The following is a 23561-nucleotide window of genomic DNA, read 5'->3' as shown; positions in this document are numbered from 1 at the left end:
ATTTACATATGTTTGTTTTTTATGTGCAGCCACTACTAAGGAGTTTCCCAAGCTCCTTTTCGGACATGGTAAAGAGCCTGAAGTTGAGAAAATTAACAACAGCTGCAGATTATCGATACTTAGGAAAATCAAAGATGCTTTGCCACTAGAGTATAAGAAAGTGAAGTCTGATCCTCGGTTTGCACAAGTCTTCGCCATATACGAAAATGGTTTACATTATTCGGGTCGTCTGGTGCACAGCCTAATGTGTAACTCTTCAAAAGTTGCTACATTTCTCTGATGGTGGTGCCTTGTCTGTGCAGATTAGTAAACTCTTGTACAAACTAAGCCTTTTAAGATCAAAGAATGATTCAAGCTACCCTTTTTCAAACTCAAGCAACGCATCTCCTAACCTTCTTAAACTCTTTTTAAATCAATGACTTAGTTTTAAATCAATGACTTAGTTTTAAATCCCGAAACAACAATTCTCTGAAATAATCTTCATAAACTCTTTTTAAATCAATGAATTCGAACACAAACACATATACATTAACATGAATCAAAGAGATAGAAGACTTAATCAATAATTGATGTTGTGACACTTGAAACGCATGAAAGGAATCTAGGAACAAAACAAACAAAGGAATCTACATGCAATTGAAATTTGGAATTTTAAAACTCACAAAATTGAAACTTCAAATCTGAACTACACGAATTCAAAGAAATTAACAAATCTACATGCAAACTGAAATAAACTCTTGCAAATTACACTAAATCGAGAGAACAAGAAAATTCATTTCGAATTTAATAAGAAGAAGACAGGATTTCAGTCAAACAAAGGGGAAACTAGAAGACAACAGAGGAGAGAGACGAACCAATAGGAAGCTTCAAGCTGATATCAAGAGGAAGCAAGACGGCGCCAGACACAGAGACGGCTGACGAATCGCCGGCGACGACGATTGAGAGAAGACAGAGGAATCGCCGGCGGCAACAAACGTGTTTTTTTCTTTTCCCGACAGATGGTTTGACGAAAAGAAGAAAAAAAAAACAAGTCTTTTATTAGGTCTTCGTGAAAGACTCTCTTTCATTTGGAGTTTTTGTGATTTTATTATTTCTATTTTAATTTTGTAAAACCAATTAGGAAGTTTTATTTTTAAAATGAAATTTGTGAGAAAATGAGGGTAAAATTGGGTTTTTGATTTTTAAAAAACCTATTTGACCAATCTACAAAAAAAAGGGATATATAGACAAATTTTTAAGTAGATATCCTTTATTTCCAATTTTCCCATATAATTTTGCCTCGCGATGTACCGCAAAATCCTAGTTAAAACAAAATCCATGTAATAATAGATCCAGCGATCAGGATCCGCTGGATGGTGAGAGCAACTGCAGATCTTCTACTTTCCTTTTTGTTTAATGAATTTACATAAATTTCTTTTCCTATCGGCAAATTAATGCCATAATGTTTTTTTTTAATTTGTTTTTCAGTTAGTGAGAACTGAAAATTTCGTTTATATTGTCATGGATCTCAGAATTTTTATTTTAATTTTTGTTAAAAATCGATCTCAGGACTCAGCTGTTAGACTTTCTTTAAGGTTTATATAATAACAACTAATATGATCAGAAGTCTAATTCAGATTTTTTCCTGATTTCGACTTTTACTTGGTGTTAATTTTAATTACTGTAATATTTTCAGAGTCTGTCTTTCAGGTCAATATATATCCAAATTATCAAGAATAAACAAAAAGCTCAATTAATGATTAGTGTTGTCCCTTTATTTTATTTTTGTTTGATAATATTTGATGACTTAGTAGAATATCCTTTTAGAAAAAAACCTTTAACAAAATTTTTTTTTAAAAAAATTGTTGATTGTTGATAAGTGTTGTTAGATGTTACCTAAGTAAAAACCACAACGGTCCTTTTGTTATTTCCTTTTTTCCGCAGCTCAACTTTTCCATTCTGAGAAAAGGAAAATCTTTTTATCTATTTCAATGTAAATAAATTAAAGGATGGAAAATAAAAAGGAAATTAGATCTCGCTTTAATTGCTTATATCTCTGTTTGAGACTTTATTCCCAAGCTATTACAAATTCTCAGATTTCACTTTCACTTAATTGAGGTTTTGCTTAAAAGCTTGTTGCCAAAGCTATCAGAAGAATCAATCGTTCTATTTGCAATGGTGGCGTTGGATTTGGAGTTCGAAAGGTATCTGGGAACAGGTTCGTTTGGTTCGGTTAGTCTCTTCAAGTACAAAAGACGACGCGACGGCGAGACTCTCTACGCCGCCGTGAAAACCTCTGGCTACAAACACGCTAAGTCTCTCTACAAAGAGTTTCAGATCCTGTCTGAATTCAAGGGCTGTTCGAGAATCGTCCAATGCTACGGTAACGGAGTAAAACAGAGATTTAACGACAAGGGTTACGTAGAGTACAAGATTGCCATGGAGTACGCAGCTGGAGGAAGCTTGAGCAATTTCGTGGACCGATTCAAAGACAGGAAATTGCCTGATTCGATGATCAGAGAATTTACTCGTATGCTTCTTGAGGGTTTAGCCACGATTCACGAACACGGCTATGTTCACTGCGATCTCAAACCCGAAAACATCCTTGTTTTCCCTAGTTCTGTCTACAAAAACGGCGCGTGGAGATCATCTTACCAATTGAAGATTTCAGATTTCGGGTTGTCGAAAAGAGATGGAGACACTAAGTGGTGGCATCCTCGTCAACCGTTTGCGGGAACACCAATCTATATGTCGCCGGAGTCGATCTCTCACGGTGAGATAGGGAAAGGACTTGATTTATGGTCGTTGGGATGTGTCGTATTGGAGATGTATACTGGAAAGAGACCATGGTGGCATACTAACTATGAATTAGAAGATCTCATGAAGTGTTACGAGCCATTGTTTCCGCGTAATCTTCCTTGCGATGCAAAACTCTTTCTCATGACCTGCTTTGCTTTTGAGCCACATGAGAGAAAAGACGCGTTGACATTGTTGAGGCAAAGCTTCTTCCATGGAGATGCCAATAAGTTCACAAAGCTTCAGATGAATGCGAAGATTGACAATCCGGATGATTTCACCTTGCAACTGGAGAAACTTAGCATGATGCTTTCGGAAATTAGGACTATGTGTTAATTTGAAGTTGTTGAGCTTTGCAAAGAGCCCTGGTCAACACTGATATTGATTAGTTCACATTTTTATTAAAGTTAATTTCACGTTTGACATAAAAAAAAGATTTCATCTCACATTTTGGCAAAGTGAGATTCATTTCTCATGTTTTGACAATTATTCCATTTTATGACGAAAATGCCCTTGACGAAAAATGGAACGTGAACGGTTACGTTACGGTTTAGTTTCTAGCGGTTTAGTTACTTTTTGTTTTGAAAAAAAAAAAAAAAAAATTCAAGAAAACGAAGAATTCATCATCTTCGTTCGACATCTCCGAGAGATTCGAGAGAGAAGTAGAAATCAGTTCGGAATTCATTCATCCATATTCGTTTTCGACATCTCTACTTGATTTGAGGCATTGCATTGAACTCGAAAAACCGGCGAAGAGAAAGTTCCAGTTTTCCGGCGAAGGCGACCTGAGAATTCCGGCGAGATACCAACCTTCGAGATGGCTGGGAATAAACCAAACGACCTAGTCTATTCTAGGAAGAAGCATACGCAGGAAGGCCCCGAGAAGGACAAGGTGGAACTCAGAGTATCCCCGAGGAGGAAACTCCCTCCGAGAAATCCGCCGGAGGAATTGGGTAAGTTCCGATATTATTCCGTTTGTAGTTTCTTTGGGTGTATCGGAATCTTAAAGCTTGTTTGATTAAAGGGATAGAAGTTGCCGGATTTTGCTATATCTGTAGTTTGAAAATTTGAGAAGTTGAATTGGAAATCTCTGTTTCCGCCAAAATTCAGATGTTGAGTATATAATGTTGATAATTACTGTGTACGTACACGAATTCATACATCCGTACTTAATTGTATATCACTTGTAATTGCAGGCAGTACAAGCGTGGCTCCGACTGAAGATCTTATAGTTGAAGAGTTACCACCTAGACTCTTTGCCCTAGACCGGTACCCTGCGAAGACGAAGATGAACGCGTACTCCAAACCGGAGTACCTTTCTGATATAGCACAAGTTCTTAAGGGAAAAGAGGAGATGCAGTTTCTTCTCGAGTCTCCATTTGGGGACCTTTTTAGGATACCTGCTAACAAGTCTTCCTTCTCAGGTAAACTTGTTCTTGGACTAATATGTCGTCAGTTAGTGACGAGTAAAGTGAATGAGATGTGGATGGTCTTCGGCGGTCATCCAATAAAATTCGGATTAAGAGAATTTAGTCTGGTAACTGGTCTAGAATGTGGGACATATCCCAACAAGAAAGACGTGACGGATGTGCTAAAGGTTAAAGCTGGTAGTCAAAGTGTCTGGAAAACTCTGTTTGAGGAGAAGTTTGGGGAGAAGCCGAATCCAACAGTGCATGATTTGGTGGTCTGGCTGAAGGAGGAGGAAACCATGGATGGGTGGAAGCAGCTGGCCTTATCTCTTATAATCTTGGTAGATGGTGTGATAGGGTGCCATAATAACCCCATAAGGCCTTCTGAGTTCACTGTTGAGATGACGAAGGACGTGCAATTCTTCTGCAAATACCCTTGGGGAAGGGTGTCTTTTACCCGTACTTTGGAGAGGATAGCAAAATTCCAAACCCCTTCAGATGCTCAAAAACTGATAAGGTGTGTAAAGGATGGGTCTTATGCACTACATGGATTCCCATTAGCACTCCAGCTGTTTGCGTTCGAAACAATCCCATCCCTTGCTAAGCTAGTACCTGATGATGAAGCTAACAGGACATTTACTCAGAGGTCTATCCATCATCTTGCCTCACTGCGGGCAATCAGGACATCCAGCATCTTGGAGTGTGAGGCTGCTGAAGAGGTATGTACAATTGTTTATGTACGTACATTATTTAAAAAGTAAGTGTACATTCTCTAAGTGGTCAACAAACTTATTGGTGTAGGTTGAGGTAACCTATCTTGTGAAACCAGAGGACAATATTTGTCCTCCATCCCTGTCATGGGATGATGAAGTTGAGGATCCAAGAGTTGCTTACATTGAGCGACTGTTGTTAGCGGGTCATGAGTGGAAGGAGGAAGAATGGGTTGGAGGTAATGCTGCATTTCCAAAGCAGGAGCGCCCACCACAACTTGGAGAGATACGTGAGTGTAAATGTTGTTTTTATACTTTCTGATTATTGTCCCTTGAAGACCAATCAATGATTAAACTGGTCTATCGTAGGTGTGAAGAAGAGGAAAAGAAATGTACCAGCCCCGAATGCACCTTCTTTGAAAAAACAGAAATCTGTTGTGGAAGAAGAAAATGAGGACACTGCTGAGGATTGTTCTGAAGATCCCCAGTTTGAGAAGTTTGTAGTTGAACTTAGGAGGCGTTTCAAGAGGCAGGAAGCACAAAATAAACAAATGCAAGAAGACTTGAAGAAATTTGTCCGTAAGGAGATTCGTGCTGCCTTAGATCCAAAGGTCAAAAAGACAGAACCAACCAAAACTTCCCATGCTTCACAGGGCCCAAATAAATCGGTGGGTAAGGCACCGATGAGTGTGAAGAAGGCATCTAAAAAGATGTCTACAAAGAAAGTATTCAAGTCTGGAACAAGAAATTCTTCAAGGCTGAAGAATATAATGACGTCAGTTGCTGAGATTACTCAGCTTCCTGATGGTAACTCTTCCTCTGAGGAAGATGACCAGGTATGGCATGTACGTACATTTATATATAGTATTTTAAATGTACGTACATGAATTAGTATCAAATCCGATATATGTTGTGGGATGACAACATCCTTCGGATCCGCGATTGGTAGAATCGGTTCTTGAAAAGAATCGGAAAACGTTTGAAGGCCATACCACCATCCTACAACAACCTTCGGATCTATTCCAAACTCGATTGCAGCTGCTAGACCGTGTTCACATGGGATTCTCAACTTTGTGTACCTAAGACACGTACACGTACACTCGTCCAGAACGACATGAAAATGCTCACCTAACTTGCTTGTAACTTGATAACTCCACGGTCCAGACATCTTAACCGCGAATTTCCCTGACGCAGGCAAATCTTGGAGAAAACGCTCATCAACCTCAGGCGTCACTAAAGACTTACACCTAGCCACTTTTTGCCTCCTCGCTGCGAACCATCGCATTAGGACCTCTCGAATGAACTCTATCATGTACACAATCGGATATGATTTGGCTCTTGTTAAGACATTATTCATAGACTCCGAGTTGTTGCTAGACATGATATTGTAGCGTTCCCCTTTACAGTGAGCTCTTGTCCAATGCTCAAATCCAATTTCCTCTAAGTAATTTGCGCATGCAGCACTCTTAGCCCTTAACTGTTCGAAGTATTTTTCAAAATCTCTCACTCTGTAAGCTTTAGCAGCGCTGAAGAATAATCCAGATACACCATACTTACCATAATGGGTGGAGATATTTCGCTCAAGGTGTACTGCACATGCACCATGATGAGCTTTCGGATAAACCACACTGAGGCCGTTATATATTGAAGAATGTCTGTCCGATACAATCATTAATTCTTCACTGTCTGGAACAATGTCAGCTAATTTATCAAAGAACCACACCCATGAAGCGTCAGTCTCACCATCCACAACACCAAACGCTATTGGAAATATTTGGAAGTTCCCGTCTTGGGCACATGCAATGAGGAGACATCCCTTGTAACGTCCTACTAGCTGCGTTCCATCTACGACAATTACCTTCCTCATATACTTCAGACCTTTTATAGAAGCCCCGAGAGATACAAAAACATACTTAAAGCGCTGCGTACCATCAGCTTCAGGTGTAGAGTGTAGGTGAGTTATCGTACCCGGATTAGCTAATTTAAGAAGATACAAATAGGTAGGCAAAAACCTGTAACTTTTTATATCATCCCCCCTTACATTTTCCACTGCAACCTCTTTTGCTCTCCAAGCGGTAGAATATGAAATCCGAACATTGAGATCATTTAGGAGCAACTGTGGTAAATCGACAGCTCTCGGACCCCCTTGCGTAGAACTGTATCTGCTCTTCACTACCTCTCCGAGAAGCTTATAACTAGCATGTTTATTATAATGCTTACGAGTGTCGATGTCACACGTATGGGTGGTATCATACGATGTGATTTTGAAACATTCTGAATTCTTGACAACTTGAGCTGTCAAATGCCATGGACAAGTATCATCAACGCAGACCATCTCCAATCTTTTAGGACATGACCTACGTTGCTTGTAGCAAAAGCATTGTTTGATTGCGAGATAAGACATTATTTGTTGTATGACTTTTCTGTTCTTAAAAACACTCCCGACATACAAAGTCTCACCTGTCGTACTCAGTTCGACTTGTGTCTCATCATCTCGTAAATTGGCTAAATCATCGAATACCGGAGCAGCATCATTATCGAGAATCTCCAACTCGCCACCATGTAATGTAGAAAAGTCATTATACACTTCGTAAGCCTCAGCTGCGGTAACTAACCGATTATCATTCAGTGTCCCATTTGCGGGAGCTCCAATACCACGGTCGATAGTGACTTCGTATATACCATTAATATTGGTATCCGTGTTACATTCGCAGCCTGAATCTTGTACACACTCTGTAGTGTACGTACATTGGTACAAACCATGTTGACACGTACGTCTTGGAGTCACCGTTGGTGTACGGTCACCCGAATGAGAAATGTTATCTCCGCCAGGTGCAGTAACTAGCCGATTATCATTCAGTGTCCCACTTGGGGAATCTCCAATACCACGGTCGATAACATCATCCCCAGAGACATCGTCTATACCATTAATATTGGGATCGGTGTTACCTTCGCAGCCTGTATCTTGTACACATTCTGTTGTGTACGTACATTGGTACAAACCATGTTGACACGTACGTCTTGGAGTCACCGTTGGTGTACGGTCAACCGAGTTATCTCCCCCACGTACACGATGACTTGTGTACGTACACTCTGCCAATAGACGACTGAATTCCCCTGGATGTTGAACCGTTTGTTGAGTGAGAATGACGTCCTCCTCAACATTCCCTATTCCATATTCTTCAATAATTAAATCGTTCCACTTGTTGTAATCGTAATCTTCGCCACTGCCTTCACTACCGTCTATAGTAGGATCGAGGGTACTTCCCCCCATAGATCCATCATCACCCTGATAATCATCATACCCAGCACCATCTTCGTTTTCCTCCTCCTCTTCTTCATCCTCATCTGTTTTATCGTCTTCAACGTCGTCTTGCTCATCTACGGCCTCATTATTTCCATCTACATTTGAAGCCGCTACGATGGGATTTGGTGTCGTTGCACTCCCACACACACGGTAACTCTCACCATCGGTCCTAGGGACAGTATTCCCGAGTGCCTTGAAAGAGACAAACAAGGTGACACTAGGATCCCCACCACGAATCAAAAAGAATGTATCCAGGTTCATTTGATTGTCAATGTATACAGGAGGGCGTTTACTTTCTATCATCACTGACATCTTTCCCGGCATCCAGTAACTAATTATTGGATTGCATTCGGTGCACTTCAAACTGAAAACCTCGCATAATGTACGTACAAATTCCGTGTACGTCATGTTTTGCCTAACACGTACACAACGACCAAACCAGCCTTCCCATGGTTCAAATTTCCATTCTTCTTCTTTGCATTTCCACTCACCCACCATAGTAAATACGGGAATATCCATTACCAACCTGCATCATAAATTCACCAGAACCCCATTAAATGCAAATGAAAGCATGATTATATCTACAAAAAACAAAAAGAATTCCCAACTACACACTTATAAACATAAATCTATCCTCATTTAGCAATTTCAACTAAAAAAAGTGGAAATAAAAATATTCTGGGTTTTTATATAAAAACAATGTTGATCTTAGCACACAATCAAGACCCTAGTGTGTTAAAACAAAAAACTTCTTAACCAATTTCATTACTTACACGTTCAATGCTTGTCTTGGCTCCAAACTTTGTAAATCAAGAAGATCAAACCGATGCAGAATCACATTCGTTCAGAAAAATTTGTTTGTTTCATGGATCATGTTTGTCTCTTACAACTATTCACGCATAAAAACTAATATTAGAAAAGTAATGATGACTTTTGCATTAATTGTGACATGAGTCATGTCTAAACTTTTTGGGCATTAAATACTGATGTCTCATTGTGTTTTAATGTTTTTATTCCCAACTTGTCACTGTACTCCCGCACAAAATCAATTAAGAGCGAAATATATTGCGTAACCGGAACAGTGTACTTAACTAAACCTCTTAACTGAACCGTACAGTGAACCGCTTAACTGAACCGTACGCTTAACTAAACCGTACAGTGAACAGTACATCGGTAAGGGTAAAATGGTCAGATTTTGGCCAAAATGTCAAAACATGAAAGCTCATTCTCACTTTGCCAAAACTTGAAAATAAAACTTGGTCAACTGCCATAACTTGAAATTTACCCTTTTTATTAATTAGCAGAATTATGTAATAGTTTTTGGTCTATCACTGTCTTTGAATAGTTGGTTTGAATGTATATGAACAAGTTTATTTGTGCACCTTTTATAACTTCAAGATTTTCTTTATCACTCTTCAGTTCCAGGTACCAGATTCATGTCTTCTTTTCTTTGCACTCAATTTACTTGTTTAGAGTCCAAATTTATCCCTTATGCAGCAGCTTCCTCCGTTTCTTACATTCCTCCATAGCTTACGTAGCGTGAAAAACTATGTCAGAGTTCTTTAGTTTAGTCCTAATTTTTCTTTTCTGTTTTTAACCAGCTAATAAGCTATTTAGAGCATCTACACTTAGTCATCCCATGGAGGGTGTCTTAACTATAAATTAAAATCAATTTAATACTAATATAATCTGAAATTCCCACTAATTTTTTATTAACTTTTCTCCTTCCATTGGTGATCTTTAAATGGGTGTCTTATGTGTACAAAAACTTCTCCCCAAGAGAGACCATATTCTAGACAAGCTTGTGATAGTCTTCTACTTGTCTACAACAATAGAACTGTGGGTTAAATTGATTTTAGGAGATACCTGCAAATGTTTTAGGAGACATGAAAACTGCAAACTTTTTTTTTTTTTTTTTTCTGAAATTCTGTTTCTCCTTTGTATAGATTCATGGTTTCAGTACTAAGGACTGCAAGGTTTATCATTTCGCAATTATTAACCAGATACAAACAGATTCAGATTGTGAAAACACAAATCTTAGGTTCATATTCGAAAACAGTGAATGAAAAGAAATCCAGAGCTGAAGCCAAAGAGAACTAGCTCTAAAGAAAAGGAGAAGAAAAGCTTTTACAGGGAAGGGAAGATATTTCTTTTCTCAAGACTTCAAAGATCACACAAATGACAAAACTAATCCCGATCTTCATCTGCGTTACAAAAAGAGAAAGAGAAGTTTGAATATGACAAGTTGTGTAAGTAAAAGCCTAAAAGGTCATTATCTAGAATGCAAACTCATTCAATCCAACAAAACAAGAAATGTAATACGCCAAATTCTGCTAGACCCTCGCAAATGGTGATCAACAAGAAGAGTTTGTGAAAGCTTAGCAACTTCAACTGATCACTAACTAAAACGAGAACGGCTACATCTGTGATCACATCTAGTTTCTATTTACTGGCACCTTGCAGCCTATCTCACTCTAGAACCAAAGAACTAGTCGAAAGATTGTGTTGCTCATCCTATCTATCTTTCCACACTCATTGAGATCATGTTCATAAAAACACATTGTGTTGCTCAATCTGTCTAACTTTCATAACAGTGCCTTACTAAACACAAAGCAAAATTTGAGAATCTGATAAACCAAAAACGAGCGCTAATTAGCAGCTCTAGCCTTAGCAAATAGCAAGCATCACATCGTACCTAAATGACTCAATCCCATGACGCAAAGGTTCAATCTTTTCAACAACATAACCAAGAAACTCTCCTCTCAAATCCACCGCCTCTCTCCATTCACCACATCTCTCCTCACCAGTGACAAATTCCAAAAAGAATGGCAAGATTCGTCACAATATGGAGAATGCCTCTTGGGATTTAGATCAAGCCCCCACGAACGAAAAATAAGAACACAAAACCAAATATATCTCAATTCCTTAGCTCGTGTTAATTTCTCGATTCAGAACAAACCTGATTTAAGACCCAGAGAAGGAACAAACACACAAAGGATTTAAATCTCTCCAGCCCCTTTCGGGGAAATCAATTTTTTGGAAAACCCCTCTTTATTCTCACTACCCATTTCCTTCCCAATTTTTTCATAAACCAATTATACCCCTTATTCATTTAATTGTACATTTAATTTAATACCAACACATTTTTTATTCAACCAATCAAAAATTTTCTCTCTCTTCTCTCATTAAAAAACAAACCTACTAAATATCTCACCTTTTACGATTGCAGATTTGTTGAAATATTTTAGAATTGCAGATTTGGGACAACTGGAACAACTGGGTACAACTAAGTAGAATATTTACGGAAACCCTAAGTTTGGTGCAACTGGGACAAATGTGTACAACTATGTTGATGGTCTGCTACGGAAGTTATGAAATTATAGGCCGTTTTTTCTCTCTTTCTTTTTCAGGGACAATGAAAAGGAATTCAGTCATACGCTTTGCTTATGACGGATACTATACAAGTATCGGAGAAGATGTACATTGGATTTCTAATGCTGAAGATGAAGAAGTGCATTCTTTTCTTATGAATAAATCGAAAGGGGGACTATCCGGTTCCCCATAATAGTCAATGGGTTCTTCCTGAGGAGATAAAGCAACTGTTCGCCTATCCTCCGGATTATGAGTTAAAACAAGGAAGAAGACAAGAAACAAGATTCCTCTCCGTTGGAGGACATAGAGGAAGAGGACGTAAGAAGAGGTCGCATGGATCGAGCGGTTTGGGCGAGTGGTTTACCAATGATGCTGACGTTGATGGAGACGATGCGGGTGACCAAGGTTGATTTCTCAGTGCTATTTATTAGGTAAATTTAAGAAACGATGTTGTTTGTATTGGTTTTATTTGTGAAACTTATATGTTCTGTGTTGTACAACTAAGTTTTAGCAAGTACAACTATAGTTTATTTCTTTCTCGTATCTGTGCAAATTTTGTCAATCTTGGTACAACTAAGTACCACATGTACAACTAAGGTCTAATGCCTTGGCCAATTTTCAGAATTTTATATAATATGAAAATTTAAAACCAAATTAAAAAAACTTAAAAAAGGCATACACGATGGTAATGAAATTACACAAGAAGTTTTTAACAAAAAAATTCATATTTTTAGAAAATACTGAAATTCTTATTCAAAATCTCACATTTATACACTAACAACCTTATACTTTCATGGTTACTTTATAGATTTGAACTAAAATTTTATAAATTTTTGAAGTACTTGTATTTTGATAAATACAAATGCACAGATACAAAGTAATGGTATTTTTATGAGGCAATACATTCGGTTCCACCAACAAAAATTAAATTAGAGTTGATAACAACTAGATTTACTAAAATCTTTGTATTGTACAACTATGAGCAAAAATGTGCAACCGAGTACAACTGTACAACTATGAACAAATCTATGCTATTATTTAATAATATTTTTCAAAATGACGGCGCCAGATATGCCATTTGTCAGAATTTTTTAGATATTTAGATATTTCCAGATATTTTTAGATATTTCACTGTTTTTTTTTTAATTTTTTTCCAAAACTCTTACAAACCTACATATTTGTCAGATTTTTTGATTAATTTAGATTTGTTTTTTTTGGTTCAAAACGCTTAGATTATATTCAATACATAGATTGATACATAAAAATTTAAGATTCAGATTAAAAGATTCATACATAATTGGATTCAAATTCAAAGATTCATACATAATCACAAAACATAAACCCAGAAACATAGTTGTACCTAATCGTACCAGTTGTACCTAAACACTTAAATTTATACATCAACATCAAAGACCAGTATACAAGCGAAACTCATCATCAGAGACCAAAATAGGAGCTGAACTCTTCTCTTGCTCCATGTGCTTCGCCTGCTCTTGCTCCATCTCCTTCTCTTTTTCCTTCTCTTCCTCTTTCTTCAATATCAAACATTCAAAAGCAATCTTAAATTCTACCTAAATAATACGGATGGTTTTTGGTCACTATGAAACTCTCATTGTCTAAACCAAGACAATAAACGAGCAATCCAAACACAAACTCACATAATCTCATTATCTATCTACATAATTATAAGAGATAAAGTTTGGGTTTTCAACAAATTCAAATCCGAAACACATTTAAACACATTTTGAATCGGAATCCTTTTGAATCTATCTAAAGTAATTCAAATCCGAAAATAGAGAGAAATTCAAATCAAAAATTGGGACAAATTCAATCAGAAAATTACAACAAATTCAAATCCGAAAAATCATCCGTTTCACAAACAAAACCCAACAAAATCCATCGAAATCAAACAAAAGAAAGAATGAGAATGAAGAATTTATAGCTTACAAGAAAGGAGACGAAGGAACGTGGATTTGGATTGGATTTCTAACAAAGAATTTCCAACGAGAAGAAGAATGAAGGTTTCGATTCGGAGAGAAGAGGGAAGAAAAGAAGGTTTGCCGGCGACGAGAGAAGAACGACGGAGAGATGAACGGCGATTAGTCGTTTTTTTTTAGAGAAAAGGGGAAAAAAAATTAGAGTTAGGGATTTGATTTTGGGACTTTACGTTTTTGAGATTTTTGGGGTTAAATGATCCAAAATCTGACCCAATATATGTGGATCTAGATCCAAATTGAGGTTGAGTCAGTAAATAAGTTGAAAACCCAAGTTTTATTTGTCTTTTACTCTTTTCCATAATTAAAATAATTAATTTAACACAAGTTTTTTATTTGGGGGGCTAACTAGAGAATGATTTGAGGAGAGGGGGCCGATGAGAATTTTATCCACACACAAATTTGAAGAAAAATCAAAGACAGCGAGAGGGAGAAATCTACCCGGGAAGAAATTCGCAGGCGTGGTGATTGGAGTTATGAGAAAACGGGAAAAATGGGTTAAGAAACCCTGAGGTTTAAAGAAATTTTTTTTTACTCAGATGTTATATAAAGGTTAAAATATTATTAGTATATTATACATTTTTTTAAAATTATTTATATATCAAGTGTTTTTGTGTAATTATAATTAATATTTTTGATTAGTTTTTTTTTTATTGAGATTGTTTTATTCTTTTTTAATTAAGAAATGATTAATGAAAAATTAGTTTAATCCACTTCATTAAAGGAAAAAATTAAAGACATGTCATGAGAGAAAAAAAAGAAAGAAAGACGAAAGGTTACATAACTTATTGTTTTGCGAAAAATTTACATGTCACGACTGAGTTATAATGCTTCACAAAAGACGAAATATTGCGTAAATTTACATATTACGGCTGACTTATCAAAAGAACAACCTTCACAAGCTTGTCGTGCGTTGTTTCCTCATCTATCTGCACAACTCTACACCCTCTATCGTCGGTGTTAAATACATATTTGTGTTTCTTTACCCAATTACCGGAAACAATAATTACCGGAAACAGATCAATCATATCGGGAGAAGGATGAACGAAATTGAAGAAGAATGAGGAAGACGATGACAAATTGGATGTTCAAAATTTAAGTTCTGGTGATGTGAGAAGCACAGGTGAAGAACAACACAGTGAAGAACATCCTTCGAGTAGAAAAAAGACGTTTCGTTTTTCTTTTGATGATGATGACATGGAATGTCGTATCCGACGTCATTTATTAATTGATGAAGTGGCAAGTAAGCCACCAAGCGAATATGTAAATCAGCTTAATTAAACCATCCATCAAATAAAACTTTAAGTTAGTCGCAACATGAATACTATTACAGTAATTAAAAAACAAAAAAACGGCTACCAAATATTGTTTAATGAGTCGACCGTAATTGCATGTTATTCTGGTAATTAATCTTTCGCTACTAAGTCAGCCGTAATTAGGCCCTGTTTTCCGTTAATCCAGCTCATTACGGCTTATTTATGACACTCGAACATAAATCAGCCGTAACGACAGTCCATAACTAAGTCGTCTTTGATAACTCAGCCAACCGGAGAAAGTTAATTCAACCGTGTCGAAGCAATAACTCAGCCAAAATTTTGACAAATCAACCATCGGATAAAAACTCAGCCGTAACTTAGGCTGGGTTATGCTCGTAAGTCAACCGTTTGCTCTTAACTCAACCATTTTCCTTAAATCAGCCGCAACATACCGTAACTCAGCCGTCATTGCCGCTGTATCGCTTTACCGTTGAGTTCATTAATACACGTCAGCGATTTCTGACATGGCGACGCGGTTTTCCTGACTTGGCAATGACATTCTTTGTAATTACGTTTTTTCCTATAACGTTTAACAGGGCAAGCTGGGTATATAAAATATACCTAAAATATGATAGTAATAAAAAGGATCTGTACGTTTCTGGTCATTTCACCTAATTTGTATGACATCTAAGAAACTTTCCCTTAAAAAAAAACAGAAAAAAAAGTCTGACCTATTTTTTTGGTTATTAAATCCTGACTTTGACAAAACGTATGAAACAGCCCCGGACGTTAACGTTCGTTAACAAAGCAACAATATTAAAACGATGTGTATAGTAAAAACGAAAAAACACATGACTCTCTCACAAAACAGAGTAAAAGGTAAGGCATAGCCGCAGAGGATTTCTAGGAAAAAAACATGACTCCTTAGTCCTTAACAGGGCCGTGCCTCAATGATAAGAAAACAAACATTTGCTTGAGGCAGTAAATTTAGGAAAAAAAGGTTAGGGGCATCATATATTTAATCTCATTAGAGTTATACATATACGTTCATATGGACTTACGAAGCAATGTGTAAAACTGTAAATGTTAGGAAACAATCAAACAAATATTGGGCTTTAAGTCTTTCACAATCTATTGATATGGGTAGATGATCACATGGGCTTAATTTATTAATTAAAAAAACAAACAATTTACCTACAATAATTAAGGCGTTGAAGTGGAGGTTATTAAACAATTAAGGTAAAAGAAGAGATATCGCTTTCTCTCTCGTTAGCCTTTTTTCTGAACAGAGAATGTTGTGGGAATTTTATAAAAGCTTTATAGAGATGATTGCTGATTTTGATGTTGTGATGATAGAACATCTTAGAAGATATAAAGAAGGTAAATCTCGTTTTCATTATCTCAGCAACAAAATTCAGAATGAGTTAATAGCTTTGTTAGCCAATGAGAGAAATGGTATGATTGTCAAAAAAATTCAAGGTGCAAAGTATTTCTCTGTGATTCTTGACTGCACTCGAGATATTAGTCATCATGAGCAAATAACTGTAATTATTCGGTGTGTAGATATTTCTTCAACTTCGACGAGGATCAAAGAATTTTTCTTAATATTCTTGAAAGTTGATGATACATCTGGACAGGGCCGTGCCTCAATGATAAGAAAACAAACATTTGCTTAAGGCAACAAATTTAGGAAAAAAAGTTAGGGGCATATATTTAATCTTATTAGAGTTATATATACATATATGATCATATGGACTTACGAAGCAATGTGTAAAACTGTAAATGTTAGGAAACAATCAAACAATATTGGGCTTTAAGTCTTTAACAATCTATTGATATGGGTAGATGATCACATGTGCTTAATTTATTAATTAAAAAAATAAACAATTTACTTAAAATAATTAAGGCGTAGAAGTGGAGGTTATTAAATAATTAGGGTAAAAGAAGAGATATCGCTTTCTCTCTCGTTAGCCTTTTTTCTGAACAGAAAGTTGTGGGAATTTTTTAAGCTTTATAGAGATGATTGCTGATTTTGATCCTGTGATGATAGAACATCTTAGAAGATATAAAGAAGGTAAATCTCATTCTCATTATCTCAGCAACAAAATTCAGAAAGAGTTAATAGCTTTGTTAGCCAATGAGATAAAATGTATGATTGTAAAAAAAAATCAAGGTGCAAAGTATTTCTCTGTGATTCTTGATTGCACTCCAGATATTAGTCATCATGAGCAAATGATTGTAATTATTCGGTGTGTAGATATTTCTACAACTTCGACGAGGATCGAAGAATTTTTCTTAACATTCTTGAAAGTTGATGATACATTTGGACCGGGCCGTGCCTCAATGATAAGATAACAAACATTTTCTTAGGGCAGCAAATTTAGAAAAAAAAGTCAGGGGCATATATTTAATCTTAGTAGAGTTATACATATATGTTCATATGGACTTATGAAGCAAAGTGTAAAACTGTAAATGTTAGGAAACAATCAAACAAATATCGGGCTTTAAGTCTTTAACAATCTATTGATATAGGTAGATGATCACATGGGCTTAATTTATTAACTAAAAAAACAAACGATTTACTTACAAATAATTAAGGCATTGAAGTGGAGGTTATTAAACAATTAAGGTAAAAGAAGAGATATCGCTTTCTCTCTCGTTAGCTTTTTTTTTTCTGAACAAAGAAGGTTGTGGGAATTTTTTAAGCTTTACAGAGATTATTGCTGATTTTGATCCTGTGATGATAGAAAATAGTAGAAGATATAAAGAAGGTAAATCTCGTTCTCATTATCTCAGCAGCAAAATTCAGAATGAGTTAATAGCTTTGTTAGCCAATGAGATAAAAGGTATGATTGTCAAAAAAATTCTAGGTGCAAAGTATTTCTCTGTGATTTTTGACTGCACTCCAGATATTAGTCATAATGAGCAAATGACTGTAATTATTCGGTGTGTAGATATTTTTACAACTTCGACGAGGATCGAAGAATTTTTCTTAACATTCTTGAAAGTTGATGATACATTTGGAGAGAAACTTTTCCGTGAGCTTCAAGATGTGTTGGATGCTTTTGATTTAGAAATTGGTAATATGAGAGGACAAGGTTACGATAATGGCTCCAATATGAAGGGAAAGCAAAAGGGAGTATAGAAAAGATTTCTTGAGATACATCCCAGAGCGTTTTATACACCATGTAGTTGTCGCAGTTTAAATCTTGCACTTTGTGATATGGCAACCACTTCCTCAAAGGCAATCTCATTTTTTGGGATTATTCAGCGTATGTATTGCTTCTTTTCAACTTCGAATAAGCGATGGAAAATATTTGAAGATCATGTTGATGGCCAGACACTTAAACCTTATCAAACACCCGTTGGGAGAGTCATGTTGAAAGTGTTAAGGCAATTAGATTTCAGGCTCCTAAAATCATGAACGCTTTAGTTTACATTGCCGAAAATAGTGATGATCCGAAAGAACAAAGCGACGCTGAATGTCTTGCAACAAGTGAAACACATGGAATTGGAAGTTTTGAGTTCTTGGTTTCTTTGGTTATTTGGTATAATCTTCTATAAGCTGTTAACATTGCGAGTAAGAGTTTGCAGTCAGAAGACATGAATATTGATGTGGCTATTTCTCAACTGAAGGGGTTGGTTTCTTATTTTCAAAATTATAGAGATTCAGGCTTTGAAAAAGCAAAAGTAGAAGCTATAGAAATTGCAGAATCTATGGAGATTGAGGCTGTATTTCCCAAAAGTAGAAAGCAGGTCATTAGAAGAAAACGACATTATGGTGAAGAATCAGAGAACGTCGAGGGAAGTGTGACATTATCACCTGAAGAGAGTTTTATGATTGACTACTTCATCCAAATCATGGATCAAGCTCTCCACTCACTTGATACGAGATTTGAGCAATTTCAGAGTTATGAACAATATTTGCTTTTTTGTTTGATTTGAAGAAATTGAAATCAGCGAGTGATGATAGTTTGATGGCTTCTTGTGCCAATCTTGAAGATTCTCTAACCCATGGAAAGAATTAAGATATTGTTGGTAACGATCTCTTCTTTGAACTTAAAGTTCTAAGAGAAGCCTTACCAAAAGAAGTTAAAAGACCTACTGAAGTGTTAGATTTTCTGAAAACAGTTGAAGATTGTCATCCAAACTCTTGGATCGCTTATCGAATACTGGTGACGATTCCGGTTTCGGTTGCATCCGCTGAAAGAGTTTTTCAAAGCTGAAGTTAATTAAATCATATCTTCGTTCGAGTATGTCATAAGAAAGATTGAGTGACTTGGCTATCTTATCCATCGAGAGAGAATTGGTTAGAAACGTTGATTTTGAAAGTTTGGTAAACGATTTTGTGGAAAAAAAGGAAAGAAAAACGTTTTAGATTTAATTTTTTGTTTTAGTTTAGTTCTTTTTTGTTTTATGACGATGATGTTTATTTTTGTAGACGTTTTTAGTGTTGGCACGGCTCTGCTCTTTAATTGTTTTCTCTTCTTCGTAAGGCTTTTTGTTTCCTAGAGAATTATCTTCTCAATCTATTCTAGAAGGAGGAACTAAGATGAGGTAAGGCGTTTTTGTTAACCTTAAGGTTTACTGCAATTTCATTACTTCTGAAATTAATTTGGCTTATATGGTGAATAGATCACATTTACAAATTTTGAAGAAACGATTTCCGTTTCATCTAAGTATTTATTATTTTTTTTATTGTTAAGTGATAATATGCACCTACGTGATGATTGATGATATTGGGCAAGTTTATTTCATTGTACTCTTTTGCTTAGCAGGAATTTCTTTCAGATTTAATTATACTAGCTGAAGCATGATGAGTGATGAACTTGAAAATTTTCATCAAAGAAGCAAATTTATATGAAAATCTAAACGGAAAATTGGAAACGATAATCAATGGGCTGCCTCAGAATTCTAAAATCATATGTGGTATATGTTAACCCTAAGAGAAACTCGAATCTGATGTTCTCTATCTCACTATAATTTATGTTCTTCTTAACCAAAATGCTACGTTTTGTTGCCATCACGTCTTTAACATCTGTTAACGTTGGAGACTGTTTCACACGTTTTGTTAAGGTTAGGGTTTAATAACCCGAAAAAAGGTCAGGTTTTTTTTTTCTGTTTTTTTTAAACTTCAGGGGTTTTTACCCATTTTTCCGAGAAAACGTCTCAAAGGTCTTTTTTTTGTGAAATAGGAAACTCAAAACTCCCCCATAAAAACAGATAATTGTTTTAAATTATTTTTAAATCGAAAAATATGGAAATTACTTTTTTACCCTATTCATAACTCTAAAACTACATAGAAAACTTGGATATTTTTCCCTCACCCAAACTCAATCGGATCTAACCTAATTTTTCTAAAAACTAAAGACATTTTTTATTTTTCGTTTTTCTAAATCCCTAATTTTACAAATTCTCCTCTAACTCTTCCTCTTTCTTTTGCGAGTTCGTGTGATAACCACTTCTCTTCCCCTCTTTTCGATTTTCCTCTCTTCCAATCAAAGAAAAACCGCTCCCTTCAACCCATATTAGTCGTTCAATTTCATTCAATTCATCAATTCGTCTCTCAAAATCTTCCAACCAAATTTTATTGATGTGTTCGTGAAACTAGGGAGAACTTAATTGTGAGAAATTATTCGGATTCGATCAAGAATGGTTCCTAAGACACAAAAAAAGGAAGAAGATAGGTGGAGTTCCAAATAAAGAGGTCATGGACGATGGAGAAGGGGTTTAGAGCTGAATCCTATTGTTGAGGAGGAAGTGGTAGAAAAAGTAATACAGAGGGAAAACTAATTCGTTTTGGCTGGGAAAGGTATCGTGATGTCATTTATAATTGAATTTAAATTTTTGGACAGTAATAATGGTATAAATAAGTACAACTAGTGTGTTTTTCTAATAACGATAGAACTAGATAAACTAGTCGGATTTTATTTGTAATATTACTATAACTAGGTAGAACTATTAGCCTTATTAGTCTTTTGAAAAATTTCGAAGAAAGTATAACTTTATTCGATTACTGATTTTCCAGACTAGAGGATACAGAATAACGTCTAAGAGACTTGGTAGAAATAGAGGATCATGCTGATTCTCCAGACCCACTAAATGAGCATGCTGGTGCTTCATACCCACCATGTAAGCGTCTGACAAGGTCAAGAAAAAATGTGGTGTAAAGACAATGATTGGAGAAAATACTACATATGTGGAGTCATTCTTTCTAAGAGCGGTGGATGATATGAATTATTTTTGGTTGTTATGTTTTTAATATTTCTTCATTGTTTACATCCAAATGACATTGTTTATCTGCATGAAGCATCTTCATAAAGAATATACCGTCTTCATTATATATTCGTCTTATGGTGGTTGTTTCGATTTATACTACTGGTAGTACTAGGTGAAACTATGTTGTTGATTTTGTTTTTGGATTTGTACTACTAGTATTACTAGGTAAAACTATGTTCGACATCAAATTACACATTTGCGTCGTCAAATTTACACATGTGCGCCGTAAAAATTCAATTTTAGTCCACACGTGCGCTTTTTTACTCACATATGCGCCGCTAAATTTACTCTTAGTTATACAGAAGATATTAGTTGTACCAAAGTTCAAATAGTTCTACATTGGCTGTTTTCCATATAAATTAGTATTATGTATCCTAAAAATTTGTACTTTTTAGTTCAGTAATTGATTTAAGTAGATTAACCTATAATTCTGAGTAATTTAAGTCGATTAACCTATTGATCGCACACACGATAGATCATTTGACAGGGCTGTATTTTAATTTTCGTACCTACAAATAATACTATATTTGATTTTATGTCTTGTTAAACTATGATGAAATACTAGTAATACTAGAAATAATAAAAATAATGGTAATAGTAGTAATCCTAGGAATAATTGGAGGAAATTTCAAATTTCGGGGGAAACCCAAAAAAATAGGGAAAATTTTTAATTTTTGATTTTGTGGGAAATTTTATCCACATGTGCGCCGTCATACCCACGTGTGCGCAGTCTTTTCCACGTGTGAGAAGCCTTTGACACATGTGCGCAGCTTTTTTACCACTTCGTTATACCTAAGGTACCAGTTGTACCAATTTTCTACATAGTTATACTTTTGGTGTTTTACAGTTTAACCAGTATTACACATCCTAAAATTGCTTATCTAGTTGTACAGTTGAGTGAACTCTATAATTACAGAATTCTTAATGTTTTTTGTAATTGTATGTTAAAAATATATATAATTATAAATTTTTCATCCTAAGTTGGTGTTTTTATAAAAAGTGAACTTAAATGTATAAGGAATATGTTGTATGGTGTCTATTAAAACAATCCGATATGATATAATTTTTTTTCTGAGTTAATTCATTATAAATCATTTATAAGGGTTCATTATCACTTAATAGTCAGTGTTGGAAATCGAAATTCATATTGCATCATACTTTTTCTATCAGTATTACCAAATCTCGTCATTAGTACTAATTGTTATACTCGTTTTACCCATTTTCCATAGAAACAAGTCATAATATTACATCAGGAAAAGCTAGTGTTACATAGTTATCCAAGTCGAAACTGTTTTACAAATCATAAAGTGCAGATAAAATCAAATACTATGATTGCCAAATAATAACTACAAACAAAACAAAACATAACTTCCACTCTTGACAGTTGCTCCTACAATTCATGTTTACTGATGACGTCCACAAACAAAATATATCTACAGTTATTTTCAACTGAAGCTATATATACACTGACATTCTCATCATCAAAAATGTTCATCTCTTGCTCTGGTCCTAACAGTAGTGCATTATACCTCATTTGCAATTTAACCTTATTTTTATCAAACCCAAGCTTCGTGTATATCCTACCTTCTAACGTGGAGAGAGTTATCTTCTCCCATGATTTCTTTATCATCAAACTATACATACCATTGTATATACCAAATAAACACTCATTTGCAATTTAACCTTACTTTTATCTAACCTAAGCTTCGTGTATATCCCACCTTCTAACATGGAGAGAATTATCTTCTCCCATGATGTCTTCATCATCATTAATTTGGTTCTATACCAGATACAAACATTGTTAGCTCAAAAAAAAGTCGTTGAGGCACGTGAATAAGCAAAGAGAAGCATCAAAGGCAAGTGAACAGAGTTTAAAACAGAGCAAGAAGAAACATATTGTATATGAACTTGAGAAATCTTAGCTACAAGATCATGTATATATCTAAAGTAACGGAGATGTGGCCAGTTATTTGTCCAAGAACTTATAATCAGGTGGCAGAATATTCTAGTGTATAGTTCGGGAATGGTTCCAGAATAACTGATCCGTATGTGTTAAAACAAAAGAACATGTTAGTTCTAGTGAATTGTTTGTAATATTATTCACTATATATGTTCACAATTACTTAAAAGAAAAACGTAAAAAAAAAAAAAAAAACTGCGTCTTTTGAAAAATTCTGAAGAAAGTATAACTTTATTAGATTACTGAATTCCCAGACTAGAGGATACAGAATAACTTCTAAGAGACTTGGTAATACTAGAGGATACTTCATATTCTCCAGACCCACTAAATGAGCATGCTGGTCCTTTATACGCACTTTGTGAGCGAGTGACACGGTCAAGAAAAAATGTGGTGTGAAGACAAAGATTGGAGAAAATACTACATCTGTGGAGCCATTCTTTCTAAGAGCGATGGATGATATGAATTATTATTGGTTGTTATGTTTTTAATCTTGCTTCAT

General features: G+C 35.5%; 2 protein-coding genes and 1 long non-coding RNA gene across 3 annotated transcripts; 2 read left to right on the top strand and 1 right to left on the bottom strand.

Annotated features, from left to right (window-relative positions):
• Positions 1-1923: 1923 nt before the first annotated feature.
• On the top strand, positions 1924-3174 carry LOC9316888 (mitogen-activated protein kinase kinase kinase NPK1). Its single transcript, XM_002880775.2, has one exon. It carries the CDS (start codon positions 2155-2157, stop codon positions 3109-3111), a length of 957 nt encoding a protein of 318 aa, XP_002880821.1. The 5' UTR covers positions 1924-2154; the 3' UTR covers positions 3112-3174.
• A 338-nt stretch (positions 3175-3512) lies between these two features.
• On the top strand, positions 3513-5726 carry LOC110229252. Its single transcript, XM_021028998.1, has 5 exons — positions 3513-3728; positions 3972-4903; positions 4986-5184; positions 5264-5627; positions 5723-5726. Exons 1-5 carry the CDS (start codon positions 3593-3595, stop codon positions 5724-5726), a joined length of 1635 nt encoding a protein of 544 aa, XP_020884657.1. The 5' UTR covers positions 3513-3592.
• Positions 5727-10155: 4429 nt separating this feature from the next.
• Positions 10156-11247, bottom strand: LOC110228892. The gene is made up of 2 exons (XR_002332374.1): positions 10897-11247; positions 10156-10405 (listed from the first exon to the last, which is right to left on the bottom strand). It is a non-coding gene; the product is annotated as an uncharacterized LOC110228892 (long non-coding RNA).
• Positions 11248-23561: the final 12314 nt, after the last annotated feature.

Source organism: Arabidopsis lyrata (assembly GCF_000004255.2).
Source record: "Arabidopsis lyrata subsp. lyrata unplaced genomic scaffold ARALYscaffold_4, whole genome shotgun sequence".
NCBI lineage: Eukaryota > Viridiplantae > Streptophyta > Magnoliopsida > Brassicales > Brassicaceae > Arabidopsis > Arabidopsis lyrata.
This window is presented reverse-complemented; position numbering and strand designations above follow the sequence as displayed.